General features: G+C 35.7%; 1 protein-coding gene across 1 annotated transcript; it reads left to right on the plus strand.

Annotated features, from left to right (window-relative positions):
- Nucleotides 1-543: 543 nt before the first annotated feature.
- Nucleotides 544-10,551, plus strand: LOC140964937 (uncharacterized). Its single transcript, XM_073424932.1, has 20 exons — nt 544-862; nt 987-1,021; nt 1,135-1,256; nt 1,894-1,983; nt 2,089-2,208; nt 2,411-2,494; nt 3,376-3,453; nt 3,655-3,780; nt 3,852-3,941; nt 4,656-4,691; nt 4,785-4,840; nt 5,023-5,170; nt 6,095-6,539; nt 6,652-6,743; nt 7,163-7,709; nt 7,933-8,068; nt 8,325-8,366; nt 9,847-9,997; nt 10,080-10,163; nt 10,252-10,551. Exons 1-20 carry the CDS (start codon nt 600-602, stop codon nt 10,348-10,350), a joined length of 2,844 nt encoding a protein of 947 aa, XP_073281033.1. The 5' UTR covers nt 544-599; the 3' UTR covers nt 10,351-10,551.
- Nucleotides 10,552-15,279: the final 4,728 nt, after the last annotated feature.

Here is a 15,279-nt window from a genome sequence, read left to right on the forward strand (position 1 = left end):
GACACCATTTTTAAAATAAAACAACCAACTAACATTTAAAAATCCAAAAATNCAATTTCATTCCAAGTTACAAATAAATATAGATCATGTCATAGTAATGTAATATGAGAGTCTTTGGTTAGAACATAAGGTAAAAAGATGAAACAAGAAATGGTAAACACAAGGTTCGAGCAAACAGGAAATAATAAATTCATATTGTAGCCCTTTAACCTGCCTAGCCGAGAAATGACGTTTAAGGCGTTTATGAGTGATTTTTTATGAATTTATGTTTCTAAGGTATCTCGGTAAAATTATCTGTTGTTTAATTTCTTTGGTATATTTTTAATAAATCCTTTTATGTTTTGTAAAAGTTCTAAATAAGAACTTTATAATCATTATTATTCTGGAATTTAAATGTATCTTTTTCTTAGTTCAGTTTGATTTGAAAATGGTATATGGACGGAAACCAATACTCACTAAGTTAAAATTTGATAAAATAACGCCAATATATATAAATATTATTTGTTACTTATATAATTTCAAATAATTGGCTTACATGTATTTTCTGTGCTTCTTGCTCGTTAAGCACTCAAACGAAAAATTACGGACTCTCTCACGCGATGGCGGCTGCATTTGGGAGGACAGAGAATTGGGGTAGCCGAAAATGGGCTTGCTGCGTCTTCCTAAGTATGATGGTGATTCACGGAATCGCCATTTTGTTGTTTACGCGAGGTTTCCTTCTTACTCGCTCCGAGCTCTCTCAGTATAGCCAATGCGGCGACGTTCTCCAGTCTCCCTGCTTTCCTCCACAGCAAAATGGAAGTGCTTGTTGGACCAAACCTGCAGTCGATCGCCTTGTTATTATCGTTCTTGATGCTCTAAGGTGTTTTGTATGATCCATCTTTTCAAATTAATGATACGAAGATTGGTTTACTTTTGTTTTTAATTTTGGTTTTATGATTGTTATAGTCATCATTTGAATCTAAGCTCGAACTTCGTCCAAACAGGTTTGATTTTGTCGCTCCAAGCACATTTTTTCCAGGCAAGTGCTTTATACGATTCGAAATTAAATTGGATTTGATTTTTTGTGATTGAGTTGGCTATGCTACTGTTCCTGTTATTTATTTGTTTGTATAATTCTGTTATTTCTACCAGAGAAGAAACCGTGGATGGATAAGTTGCAGGTTCTTCATGAATATGCTAGTCAGAACCAATCTACGGCCAAAATTTTCAAGGCTATAGCAGACCCGCCTACCACCAGTTTGCAGCGTCTAAAGGTGAAAACTATGTTGTTTTACATTTTGCGAAAAACAATGACTGGATATGGTTATCATTTCTTCAGTGGTAAAGTGATAAAGGAATGATTATCAAGAGAAATTCAGAAAAAGGAGAGGAATATGCGTGGAAAGAAATGAAAAAAATTTCATTTGAAATTTTTCTTACTGAACATAGTTATGAATGGCCCACATGTGGAGGCCTGCCATGGTTATGATTTTGGAACCGGAGTTCAACCGCTTGAATATGGTTTCAATGAATCACATGCACTTTGCCACTTAACTTCTTCATATTAATTCCTAACTTTAATTAAACAGAACTTCAATGAACCTTCCCTCAATTGTTATTTTGAAATTGAATCCTTGATTATCTACTTAAGGATTTTGCTGCCTTGTTGTAAAAGTTATCTTGTAGCATCATTTTGATATCTTTGTTTTGTCCGTACTCCGGTTTATCTACTATCTATCATATTGAAATTTATCATCCACGTATAGTGTTCAGAACAAAGTTTTGACTTTAAAATTTCTAATTTGATTCTCAGACGAGCAAAATTACCAGAGTATCTAAATTGTCGTACCTCCGTACCTTACACTTGAAATACACCTTGACGTAATATTTACCGTTCTTTTTCCCTTTTAGGGCTTGACCACTGGTGGACTTCCAACGTTTATCGACGTAGGAAATAGCTTTGGTGCACCAGTAATTGTTGAAGATAACTTGATACATCAGGTCATCCCCTATGCTGCACATATTTTTTTATCATGAGATGGGAAGGCTTTATTCATTTTTTTTCTTGTTCTTGCAATCACCTCAGCTCCTCATTATCTTCTGTAGATGGTTCAAAATGGAAAGCGAGTAGTAGTGATGGGGGATGATACATGGGTGCAATTATTTCCTGACCATTTTGTCTCATCCTATCCCTTCCCATCGTTTAATGTTAAAGATCTTGACACGGTATTTTTCTTTTGGTAAACGTTCATACCTATCCAGGCATTCACTATGGTCATAAGATGTATTTGTATTGTTAAAGTTGACCTTCTAACTAAATTCCTATATAAGAGTTAGTTTTTTACCCACATTGGCTGCTTGTTCTTGGATTTTTTTTCCCCACAGTTCTTCTTGGATTTTGAATTCTTCGTATTGTTTTCTATGCCAGGTGGACAATGGGTGCATCACAAACTTGCTTCCTTCCCTATATGAAGATAATTGGGATGTATTGATAGCTCATTTTCTAGGTGTGGTAAGCCTCTTTCTCCATTATTTTTCTTCAATTTTCCATTTCCCTATTGTGTTTTGTTAGTTCAGGAGAGAGAATATTTTGTTGTATTTTTCAACTCTATATCAAGCCCATATATTTTATATTTCTCATCTAAGCAGGAGAAGATAGAGAATAGAAACTAAGAATGCTGATAATTATCTAGTATAAACTAAGAATGCTGATAATATTTAATTATCAAGGGAATAATCAGAGCTTGGTTAACCCAGGTGGGCCACCTATTATGGCTGCATACTGAAAAAATATTGGAAGGAAAATTTAAAATGTACAACCCATAGTTTTTCAATTTATGCACCTCAAACATAGATTTCTAGTAGCACTGTTATTCACATGTTTTGGTGTCAGGCTCTCTCACCAGCATTTGTCTAGTATTTCGAGAGTGTTCATAATAATTCCGATTTTTAAATTTTTTGTGCTCTCCCTGAGATGAAATTTGTTCTTAATTTAATTTTTCAGTGCTAGATACATCAACAGAACCTCAAACCTAATCTATAGATTTGGTTTGGTTTAAGATGCTAAAAGACCTGAACTCGGTTTGTTTTAAGGAGCTAAAAGACCTGAACTCCCAAGGCCATGGTACTAAATTTTGCATGAATGGAAGCTGTCAAGTTTGCAAAAATTGCAACAGCAATAAATATTTTATGATGTTGCTGCATTTATCATCTCTGTTTCATTTACGATCTCAATGTGACTTGGCATCCATTCCCTACTGGCCTGCACAAGTGATCTTTCTTATTTTGACATCGAAATAAATTTGTGCCATAACTGAAAAACTCAGCTTTTGATTTTCGTGAGACCGTCAACCTATAGTTTTGATTTTTTTTGTTTTGTTGTATATGATCCAGGATCATGCTGGGCACATATTTGGTGTTGACTCTGTCCCAATGGTCGGAAAGTTGCAGCAGTACAACGAAATCATAAAGGTAGTTAGTTGATTTAATTTTAATTAATTACAGAAGTACAACTAAACGGATGGAATCACATAAAGTGCCTCTTGTTTTATAATCCTTGTCTTTCAATTCAAGTGCGATGCTCTTCGACATTCCTAAAAATATGTTCAGGGCAACCCTTGTTTTCTGATATTTCTTCTGAAACCATAATAAAAAGTTCTTATTTTAATTTAGGAAGTGGTTGGAGTGCTGGAGAACGAAAGTAGACCAGGTGGATTACATGAAAATACAATGCTTGTTGTCATGGGTGATCATGGGCAAACCTTAAATGGTGATCATGGTGGAGGCACCGCTGAAGAGGTATTTCATCTTTTAAAATCTTTTGCTAATTAATTATAGCCATCAAGAACTTTATTTAGAACATTGTTTAGGTGGAAACAGCGATTTTTGCACTGAGTTTAAAGAAGCCTCCAACTCCTCAGCAAGCAGCAGTTGATAGTTTGTCATGCAAATTAGACACGGTATGGAATATTCTCTGAAGAAAATTTTGGTATAGGATGAACAGTTTGAAATTTACTACGGCTTAAAAAGAGAATATATAACCAATTTTATCAAAGAAAATCGAGAAGTTTACAAAGCTGATGATCAGTCCTTGTGGATGAGCTTTATTCTACAGTAATCATGCAGCGGAGTAAAACTACCGTCTTCATAATCTCCGCCTGATGTTTGAATCCTTCCACCACCATATTCCCAACACCCACATAATTATATTGCTGTTAGGTAGAAGGATTTTCCGAGATGTCTTCAAATGTAAAATTAAGAAAACCTTATAACTTTTTGAATCAGCACATAAAGAAGGGCATCCTCAACTCTACTTCTGAACTTGTTCTCCTGTTTACCAGGATTACTTGACAATATTTTTTAAAAGCGAAGGATCTTTTTTCCATTTATTAACTGTAAAAGAAAAGAACATCCATCAGCCCTCTCCGATCTTTTGATGGGTCTGAGTACGAAGTATGCCATATATGCCAGATATTTTCTCCAACTCAGTTGGTCCAATTATGAGGCCAAAATTTCATTGACATATTTTTTCCCAACCCTTAAAATGTGGATTCATGGTTGCTTACTGTCATATTCAACTTTCTCCATTATCAATTATTTTAACGTCTTCAAGAGCCTCATAAATGAGAGAATATATAGTCCTGCATATTTATATGTTTTTGTTGTAATTTCAGCATGAACAGAAGATTTGCATTCACTCCATCCAACAGGTCAGTTAATTTGATTCACCTCCATATGCTCAAGATTTCCTAAGAACAACTTCATCCTAGGAACTTCACTCATCCCACTCTTTTATTTTTCAGCTTGATTTTGCAGTCACAATTTCTGCTCTTCTTGGTCTTCCCTTTCCTTTTGGAAGGTATAGTGCAATATGGTTTTTCTATTTTATTTAAACTTTGTTGGTAAAGTTTTATGGTATTGTATCCATGTACGAGAACGTGGTAGCTTGCTAGAGTTGTGCTGCATATTACGATATTTAGTTGGTTTAGAGAGTTCTTTTTTTGAACAGTTAATGATAAGGCTGACCGTTACTATCTTCAGCATTGGGCGAGTTGACTCGGAACTGTTTTCCTTAGCTGGAAGTGCATGGGATATGCCACGCTCAATGCCTTGCAGTGATCAAAAGGCATCAGAAGTTGACACTTGGATGCAAAATTATGTTAATGTGCTCTGCATTAATTCTTGGCAGGTAAAGCTTTCTTCACTTTTTTGTCTTCAGAGTGTAGCACTTTTTACCCTTCATACAATACCAGAACTATGTTTAGCTTTAGGATCTTATAATTCTAGTTTTACGTCATTTGAAGATTGAAACTCAAACAAATAAATATTTCTCTTCCATCAACTTAACTTTTGGACCACGGTGGTCATGAACCTATGAATCTGTTGACAGACTTAATTCCAAGTGTAGCTACCATGTATTTATGGAAAGCACCTGCTTAGTAGGACTTGCTTGTGTGAGATCATATTGAATAAACAATTTCCTTTATTAAAACTTAAGCTTTTATGTCCAATACACATCAATTTTTTTAACATTTGTTCCAATTTTTTTTTTGTCGTCCGTTCTTTAAAATGTCCACCTTTTTGAAACGAGCATGTGTACGATGCATATCGGTTGCACCTTTGTTTGACAGGATGGTTATCATCATACTTTCTTGCCATAATACTTTAAGTTTATAGGATGCAATTGTTCTTTTATCCCATGTATCTGCTGTACAAATACACAAAATCACAACATGTCTCAAATTGTCAGTTTCAGAAATTTTAGTGCTCATGAGGACCTGTGCTGATGCTCTACTTAACGGGCAAGTTTGGAACTCTTATCTGATAAATGTTTGTTCGTTTCGTTTTTGTTTCACTTTAGATCGAGATTAGTGATTAAGGATACACAGGACCTTACTTTACATATGCATAAATAAGTGGGTCGTCGCCTTGTTTTTTGTTTGTAAGTAGTACGTTTATCAATTTCGCGCAAAATTAGTTTCAGATAAGTTTTCTGGTTTACGCCATTCATGCGCACTTTACCTGGAGTTGGAAGAAAAAATGATACATTTATAGCCTTTGTAAGGAAGAATTTGAAACTTTCTTCTTTGACACGGGATTTATACTAATGTAGGTAAAAAAATACATTGATGTCTACTCATCTTTGTCATTAATTGGATTTTCGGACAAAGATTTGTTGCATGTCTCAGAACTGTATGCTAAGGCGCAAGAGCTTTGGGCACTCACTTCAAAGAATTCTTCAATAGACCAGAGTCAGGGATGTTTTGCATCATTGCCTTCGGTCAAAAAGCAGATTGATGCATATTCGCTGTTTTTGTCAAGTGTTGCTGAACTAGCACGATCCAGCTGGACTGAGTTTAATCTGAAGATGATGGGCATAGGTTTCGGCATCATGCTGTGTTCGATTTTTCTGCATTCTTTTTTCATCAAGAGATTGGAGAAGCTATGTGAACTTCATTCTCGATTCTGCGGTGATCTTAAGAGTTTCTTTGGAGTGAATTTTGCTATTATTTTGGTGCTGATACGTGCATGCAGTTTTCTTTCTAACAGTTACATTTGTAAGCTCCAAATCTGGTGCAATCTTTTTGGCTTTCTGGGCATCTATTTCCAGAAATCACCTGTGTCTTCTTTTTGGATTTTGTGCTCATTTTATTTCACTTTGAGATGCAGTGGAAGAAGGCAGAGTGGCTGGTTTTCTTTTGGCAACTATTGTAATTCTTCAGTTACGCTGTGCAGCAATGAAAAAGATGAGATTAACTGAAGTATGTGTGTTGTTTATATCTTATTAATGTATGATATATGTGCTTACTGTGATGATTGCTGATAAAACTTGGATAATGTTTCATCCTGTTTCATAAGATCAATCTTCTTCATTTCAATAAGCTTCTGTTCTATTCTCAAGTTTATTCTTCTTGTTTTGCAGTTTGTAGAAGTAGTTGAATTATTGCTTAGTATTTGTTAACTAAAGTATGTGCATTGTTTATGTCCCATCGATATATGATATATGCGCTTAATGTGATGATTGCTGATAAGACATGGATAATGTTTCATCCTGTTTCATAAGACCGATATTCTTTGTCAATAAGCTTCTGTCTATTCTCAAGTTTATTCTTCTTGTTTTGCACTTTGTAGAAGGAGAGAGTTAGAATGATTGCTTAGTATTTGTTAATTAATCCTGCAGGCACTTGTTCTTTGTATTTTACTTCCTTTGATCAGAATTGGCATCGAACTCGGGCAATTGAAGCAGGCTGTCAGTTCTTTGTTCTTAAAGTTAGATCGTTCAAAGACGACAGGAATTGGCGACGAGTCTCCGATATGGGTGCATGTGTCTGAAATTCTGCCAGTATTTAGTTTAATAGTTTTGGCATTTCTGCAATACAAGAGCATTGCTTACTTCTCTCAGGGGATCTTGAAGTATGTTACTATAGGAACTTTATTTAACTTTATACTCATACCCTTACATTGGGCTTCAGAGAGCAGCATGGTAAATCTGCAAATGGTGCCTGAGATTATGAAAGGAAACTCCATTCCTCGGGTGACATATGCTGCTGGACTACTGCAATTATCATTAGTTGCCATTAGTCTACTCCTTGATAGGAAGAGAACTTCTAATTGGGAAGAAAGAACAGTTGTTAAAGCATTGGCCTTGTTGTCGGTATGGAGTCCAACTATCATCGTTCTATCTGGAAAACAAGGCCCCCTGGTTTTCTTGGCATTTTTTATTGGAGGTGAATGTTCATCCATACAGCTTTATTTCTGGAAATAACAAAGTTTAACCAACTTTTATGGTTGAACTACATTGCGATTATGTAATCCAATTCATTTGTATTTTCTATGATTTTTTGGGCTGTTTTTGTTAAATGTATTCTCAATTTGTGGACATGGATTGTTGATAGTTTTCCCTGCGCGTTTGGGTTACCGATATGTTTGCATTAAACGTATTCTCTACAGGATGGTGTTTGACCAGGTTAATGACATTGGAACAGAGGGCAGATAAATCTTGTTCTGGATCTTCAACTTCTTATGCACTTCCCGTCACCCAATGGAGCCTTTTTTCTGTATGCATGTTTTTCAGTACAGGTCATTGGTAAGATGCTTTACACTCTTTTAAAGATTTGAGCACATATTTGAAGATACCGTCATACCGAATACCGGGACGATATAAGCTGACATGGTTACTAAAGTTCAGTGGTGTGGCAGCATCTTTGTTAATTCTTAGAAAGAAATGACTCGAGCTTTTTGCTAGTTTTCTTTGATTCATGATCTGTAATTGGTTTATAGTTTGTTTCTTGTTAACAAATGCTTGGGTTTTATAATATTCACCTGCAAAAAAATTGATGCAGGTGTGCTTTTGATGGCCTTAGATATGCTGCTGCATTTATTGGGTAAGCACATTCTATATACCCTTTCTCAAAGGGTAAATCAATTTTGTTGTTCATTAATTAGTGTCAATTCAATCCTTACACTAAATAATTTATTGCTGTTAGTCTTTTTTCCAACTTTGTCGATTTTTATTATTGGTAAAGAGCCTGTGACATGCATGTGATTGACTTATGACAACGTTTTCTTTTTCTGAAAATAATGTTTCACTATAATTCTTGATATTCAATATTGGTTTCGGTTTACTCCCTAAGGTAATGCATGTCTCAGTTTCGTTCATATGGATATTTGACTGGAAAAATAAAAAATGGCTGAAATGATATGACAACAATTTTCAAAAATGCCAAAAATGAAGAAAGATCTCAAAATATGCTGAAGGCATATGTGAAAGGAACCGAAAATAATGAAGAATATCATAATAATTAAAACAGAATAAAGACGCTCAAAGGGGGTGGACATTTGGTCAATAATTAGAAGTGACATTAAGTTATCAGCAGGTGTAAATACCAGGTTATCAACTGATTCAACTGAAATATTACGGTTGAGATATGCTGAAGGAAACTTTGACTGTGATTAAAAATATAAAATTGATTAAAATTTGTCAAATAGATTAAACGGAAAGTTAAAAAACTCTGGAAAATTAGTTGAAACTTGAAAGTATGCAAGGTGTTGCAGAATTCTTTAAACTATCCAGAAATTAAGATAATAAAATAAGTTGAAAGTGCAATTGAGTTTAAATTTTTTTTCAATATATTTCATAAAATGCATGATTAATATGGTAATTCGGGGACAGTTTTCTTCATGCTCAAATGAAAGAATTTATGTTGCTTGTTGCATAATTAGAAATTTTTTATTTATTTAGTTTGTTTACATATTTATTCGTTTTATTGTAACTTAGCATTTTAATTTTTATGTTTATATAGACATTTTAAGATTTTAAATCTGTTCATCACATCCAACAAAATTGATCCACTTGCAATTTTATGCTAATTTAATTTATTGCTTTTTAGATTTTTAATTTTGGTTTAGAAGTTTTATTTACTCACTGCAATCGTCTCTTATTATTTTCTCAATCTTGGACTATTTTAAGAATTTATGTAACTTGTAGCATTTATAGTCTGTTCCAATCTCTATTTCGTGTTTTTACTTCTTTAGGGACCAAACAGACTAATCATTTAGGGATTTAATTGTGATTCAAATCTGCGACCGGTGATGTTAGTGAAACACACTTATGAACGGACAATATTGTCGTCTTTTAGGAAAAATTGCATTTTTTGTTTTATATGTTAGCTATTTTGTGATTTTGGCGCTCTATGTTATCGAATTTCAATATTACTCTTATATCTTTTGATTTTAACAATTTTAGTCGTTTTCATCGGGAGTGATGATGTGGCACTGCACAAAAGTTGGAGCCATATCTCTTCTCTGCGAGGAAAGGGTCAGTTTTGTATTGAATTTGTGATCAACAATTTTCTTATGGCCCAGGTTTGATGAATTCAACCTTATCCGTCAAGCTATTCTTCTTATCATCGAGACATTTGGTTTTTCTCACATTTTACCTGTATGTGGGCTTCCGCTTCTTGTTGCTACACAGAAGGGGCAGAGCAAACAAGTATTTTCTATGAGATTGTGCCAAGTAAATGTCTAGCAAAAAACCTTCAGTTTAAGTTATTTTAGTTGGTTCTATGCAATTGCTTACAGCTCCAATCATGTTTCAGGTGTATTTAATATATGGACTAATTTCCGCGGTAACATTCACATTTACAATGTTATGCGTCACAATTCACCGGCGGCATTTGATGGTATTTTCTCCTATGTGGGATTTTCTTGCACTTTAATATGTGTCTACGTTTACTCATAACGAGATTTGAACCTTTTATTTTGTTGCAGGTGTGGGGATTATTTGCTCCAAAATTTGTTTTCGACACAGTCGGTCTTGTTCTAATCGACTTGATGATATTTTTGTCATCATTGTACTATATTATGTGACTGTCTAAGTAATTCATCCGTTTCTGATTCGGGGTGGCCTAGTTGATGACACTTTCATTAGATACGATGCTCGATTAAATTATTGTTCTGGTTTTCAAAAACTTTGATGTTTAGGCTCAAATGTTTCTGAATTGTGGTAAAATTGTCATTCATTGTAGCATACAGTGAAAACTGACTGAGGGAGGCCCATATGAGAATATCTCATCGAACACATACACTTCATTTTTTTAGCAGAATACGCATTGCATTAACAATCGCAAGAAAACATTGAGAGCATGAGCCGACATTGTTTGCATATCTTGGACAGTGGAGGAGTTGAGTTGTAGGTGCTAGAGTGCATTTCCTTCTTATATGGGTTCATCCAGAAAGAATGGAGCAGGGTTCTGAATCGCAAGAAAAACATCGAGAGCGTCCGATTCCACTATCCACTCAGACATCGTAGAAGCTAAAGCTCTCTCAACTCCTACCTGCATCGCAATAAGTTCAGCTAAGTGTGGAGAGAATCTACCAGACAAACATCTCCTTTCAGCAAAATAAACATGGCTATTTAAGTCCCGACCCACTATGCCAATCCCAAAGTAATCCTTTGAATTCAAGACTGTTGCATCCTTTTTAGAGTTCCACGGTTGGTACCAATTCGATCCACCGTATCAAGAATGTCATCAAAGGATTCATTTGTATAATTAAAGACCATGCTGTTTCGGGCTGCCCATAGGCTCCAACAAATCGCCACATGAACCAAGGTTCCTTCGCCATACTCAACAATAAGACAAAATAGATCACAAAATGAACCCCTACGAAAATTTTGAATGATTGACCAAATCGAGGATAGCTTCCATAATTTCCGGACATGAATACATGACCAAAATGTATGGATAATATCTCTTGGTTGGGAATTACATTTGGGACAAACAAACAACATTTGTACCTCGTCAAACAAGATTAAAGTGACAGGCAAAGCATTGAAAAGGATGCACCACATGTGTATCTTGAGTTTGTTTGGCAGCATTAATTTCCACATCTTCCCAAGACCTCTAGTTAGTCCGCATCTTAGGACGTTGCTGTCAGATTCATCTTTCTCCTGTGCCAGAAAATAGCCATTCTTGGCTGCGTAATCACCTTTAAGAGTATAGTGCCAAATAATTTTATCTCGACCTGATCCACTACCAATTGGTAATCGTTTAACTTTAGTACAATCCACTTCCCAAAGAATGCTTTCCACCATTGGCCAATTCCAGTCCCCATTGGAAGTCATAAGATCAACAACTTTTAACTGGGATTGATCATGATTGGGATTTGTAATAGGTCTAAACAATTTTGGACGCATGAGCCATGAATCCTTAAATACAATAACATTTGTGCATGTTGTAATTCTCCAGCGTATCCCTTTCAACAAGAGATCTCAGCCCCATAATAAGCTATGCCATACATAATGTGTTATTTCCATTCGGCGCTTCCAAAAATTATCCCAATGGAAAGTACTTGGCATTGTAAATCTGCGCTGCCATAGATTCCGGCTTGTTAAGAATGCGCCACGCTTGTTTTGCCAATAAAGCTTGATTAAAAGAAATGAAATCACGAAATCTCATACAGCCTTGCGATTTTGGGTAGCACATGAGCTGGCATTTGTGCCAATTAATTTTCTTTTCATTACCTGTGGCTCCCCACCAGAATTTTATTATCATACTCCAAAGAATTTTGCAAAGAGCTAGAGGGAGTCGAAATAAACTCATAGTATAAGTTGGAATGGCCTGTACAACAGCCATGATCAGAACTTCGCGTCCACCTAAGGATAATAACTTACTTTTCCATCCTTGCAGTTTCCGCCACACTGTGCATAATTTAAGCAAAAAGTTGTTGCTTGAGCAACGCACAAAATATTCTGGCGCATGGTCAGTGTACAGAAAGCCATTTCTTGCATATCAAGAGAGGAGTTTGGGCTGAATGTAATGCTGGACTTATTTAGATTTATGAAATGACTAGATTTCACTTCATAAATGTGAAGGACTTCTTGAAGATTTTTGCAGGTAGCACGATCAACTTTCCCAAACAATAGAGTATCATCAGCCAAAAAGAGATGTTAAATAGTAGCAGCATTGTGACGGCCGTGATTCCTAGCGTACATAGTAAAAAAAAGATAGGGAGACAGAGGGCAGCCTTGTCTTAGGACTCGAGTTGGTGTGAAAAAGATGATGATTGTCCATTGATGAGTACCAAAAATCTGGTGGCTAGCACAAAGTCCATAATTCGAAAAGTCCATTGGTTTGAGAAACCAATCCGGAGCATAATGGCTGATAAGAACTTCCACTCCACCATCTCGTAGACTTTATTCATATCAAATTTGATCGCCATGAGACTTGCACACCCACGAGTTCTGCGTCTCAGAGTGTCAAGACACTCAAAAGCTACCATTATATTATCAGTGATAATGCGATCTTGAATAAACCACTTTTCTCCGGATCCATAATGGATTTAAGACAAGGCTTGAGTCAATTAGATATAGTTTGGAACGTCCATTACTCGTTTTCTTAAAACGTACTAGAATTCTTTTTCCCTCCTTAATCTTGATAATTCGAAATATACATATATATAATTTAAAATGCATTGACACCATTTTTAAAATAAAACAACCAACTAACATTTAAAAATCCAAAAATAAATAGTTTGAATCATAAAATCGTTAAACGTTGCATATCTTAAATTAGCAAAACTACTAAAACTACCTCTCAAAAACCACTCAAATCATAATCAAAGTCATAAAATATCTTTAACATAACTTAAAATCATAAATCATAACTAGTGCGGAAAACTAGCACTGGTCCTCGGGTTATGTGGACCTTCAGTCCAGCAAAGCCAACCATCAAGACCTCCATTAACATTATTATCATAATCATCTGTATCAATCACACCTAGTGAGTCTAAAGACTCAACACACCATAATCTTGATAATAAGTACTACATTTACAGAACACATGCAACTGTGAAAATACTTGTACTTAAAATATCATTTTCATAAAGATGCATAAACTTTTAACATGAACATTTTCATAAACTTTTTCATATCAACGTAAACATATTCATACTCATCATAAACATATTCATATTCGTATCAATATTCATATCAACATATTCGTATCAATATTCATATTCATATTCATTTTCGTTGAATTCAGATCGTTAATTGTGACTCGTATTCGTATTCGTATTGGACGATGGATCCATCTACATGTAACCACAGTACTGGGCGGCGGGGACATCAGAGACACTCTCATCCGTCAACTGAGCCTTGACCTACGTATTAACATATCATGTCATTGGAAATACGATCATCGGGCTCCCTCTGAGATCTTTTCCCTCACGACATCTCCAATCGTATTAGTCACAATTACTTCACTTCCTTCAACGTTTCGTATTCTCATCACTTTATAAAATTAAACATGCGTATACCGTTTTTTTTCTTTTAAACCATTCATGCAACATATCTTTTAACGTTATCGTTTCATCGTAAAAATCTATAAACATTTAAAATAAACGTTTAAACATATTAAATCATAAAAATCCACACACATTTTAAAATAAACATTTTAACATGTTAAATCATAAAAATCCATAAACATAAACATAAACATTTTAACATCACAAAATTCCATAAACATTTAAAATAAACGTTTTAACATCATAAAAATCCATAAATATTTAAAATAAACATAGTAGCATATAAAACATCATTCAAGATACTGCCATTACATTTACTAATTTTCGGGTGTAAAATTACCGTTTTACCCCTAAACGTAAAATTTCACGTTTTTGACATTTTCTTAATTCCGTCAACTCTAGACCATCTCAAATAATTATTTAAACTTACATGAATTTTCTCATATTTTGATTTAGCTTAAATCGAGGACTTTTAAATTAGTCTTTAAATATAACATATTAATGCGTTTTAATCCGAATTAAACCACACTTTAATATAAAATTCTCATATTAAAAAATTAGACTTTTAATAATTATTTGGCCCTTGTGAACCACGACTCGTCCCCCGTGAGCCATGTTCCAACTTAAACTCAAAGAAGAAGACCCTAATCAAACCTTAAGTGCTAACCTCAAGCCACTTCGATTTTTCACCGAGCCATGCTCGAGCCATGCTGGACCAACTTCGAACCAGACCCCCTATGGACCCTACTGGACCCTTAGAACCCTTGGGACTGACCTTAACTCCAAAACCGAAGCACTACATTAGATACATGCTCGGCCGAGAACTCCTAGTTGACATAGACTCCTTGAACTCGCGCCTAGGACCTAGCCACCGGACCAGCCCCTGAACCAGCCCCTCGTGCACCCTCCTAGGACCATAATGACTCGAACTAGACCAGCCCAAAGCTCCCTGGCCAAGCCTTACCCTCCTGCGCAAGCTGCACACCTGCGCATCCCCTTGATGGCTCTCGGGCGGAGTCCTAGATTGTTAGGAATCCTCCCCAGCCCCTTGGCTCGAGTCCTAGCAATGGTAGGACTCCTTCCTCGACCCCTCACGTGACCCTAGCCAGCCCTGGTCCCAGCCGAGACCAAGCCAAGCAACAAAACCCTTACAACCGAGCCCCATGATCACCATATCAGAAAAATGGTTCCAGCTTGTTCCTAACATCGTGTGGAGCGTTTCGTGCGTGACTAGGACCCTACGACTCGTGTAAAACATGTCCCTTATCATCCTAATACATGGCAGCCCCTTTAGGTACATATAAAACATGTTATGGAACATATAACAAGAGCTTAACACATGTAGGTGCATAATTCCGAAAATATAAGAAGTGTGGCTTGTTTGTCCATGCAATTCATGATCATACAAATACTATGGTGTGATGGATGAGTAAAGGGAAGAATATGTCATGCCTTTGCGTTTTTAACGCACGATTAAACGTTGACAAATCGAAG

This window comes from Primulina huaijiensis, chromosome 2, assembly GCF_012295235.1.
Source record: "Primulina huaijiensis isolate GDHJ02 chromosome 2, ASM1229523v2, whole genome shotgun sequence".
NCBI lineage: Eukaryota > Viridiplantae > Streptophyta > Magnoliopsida > Lamiales > Gesneriaceae > Primulina > Primulina huaijiensis.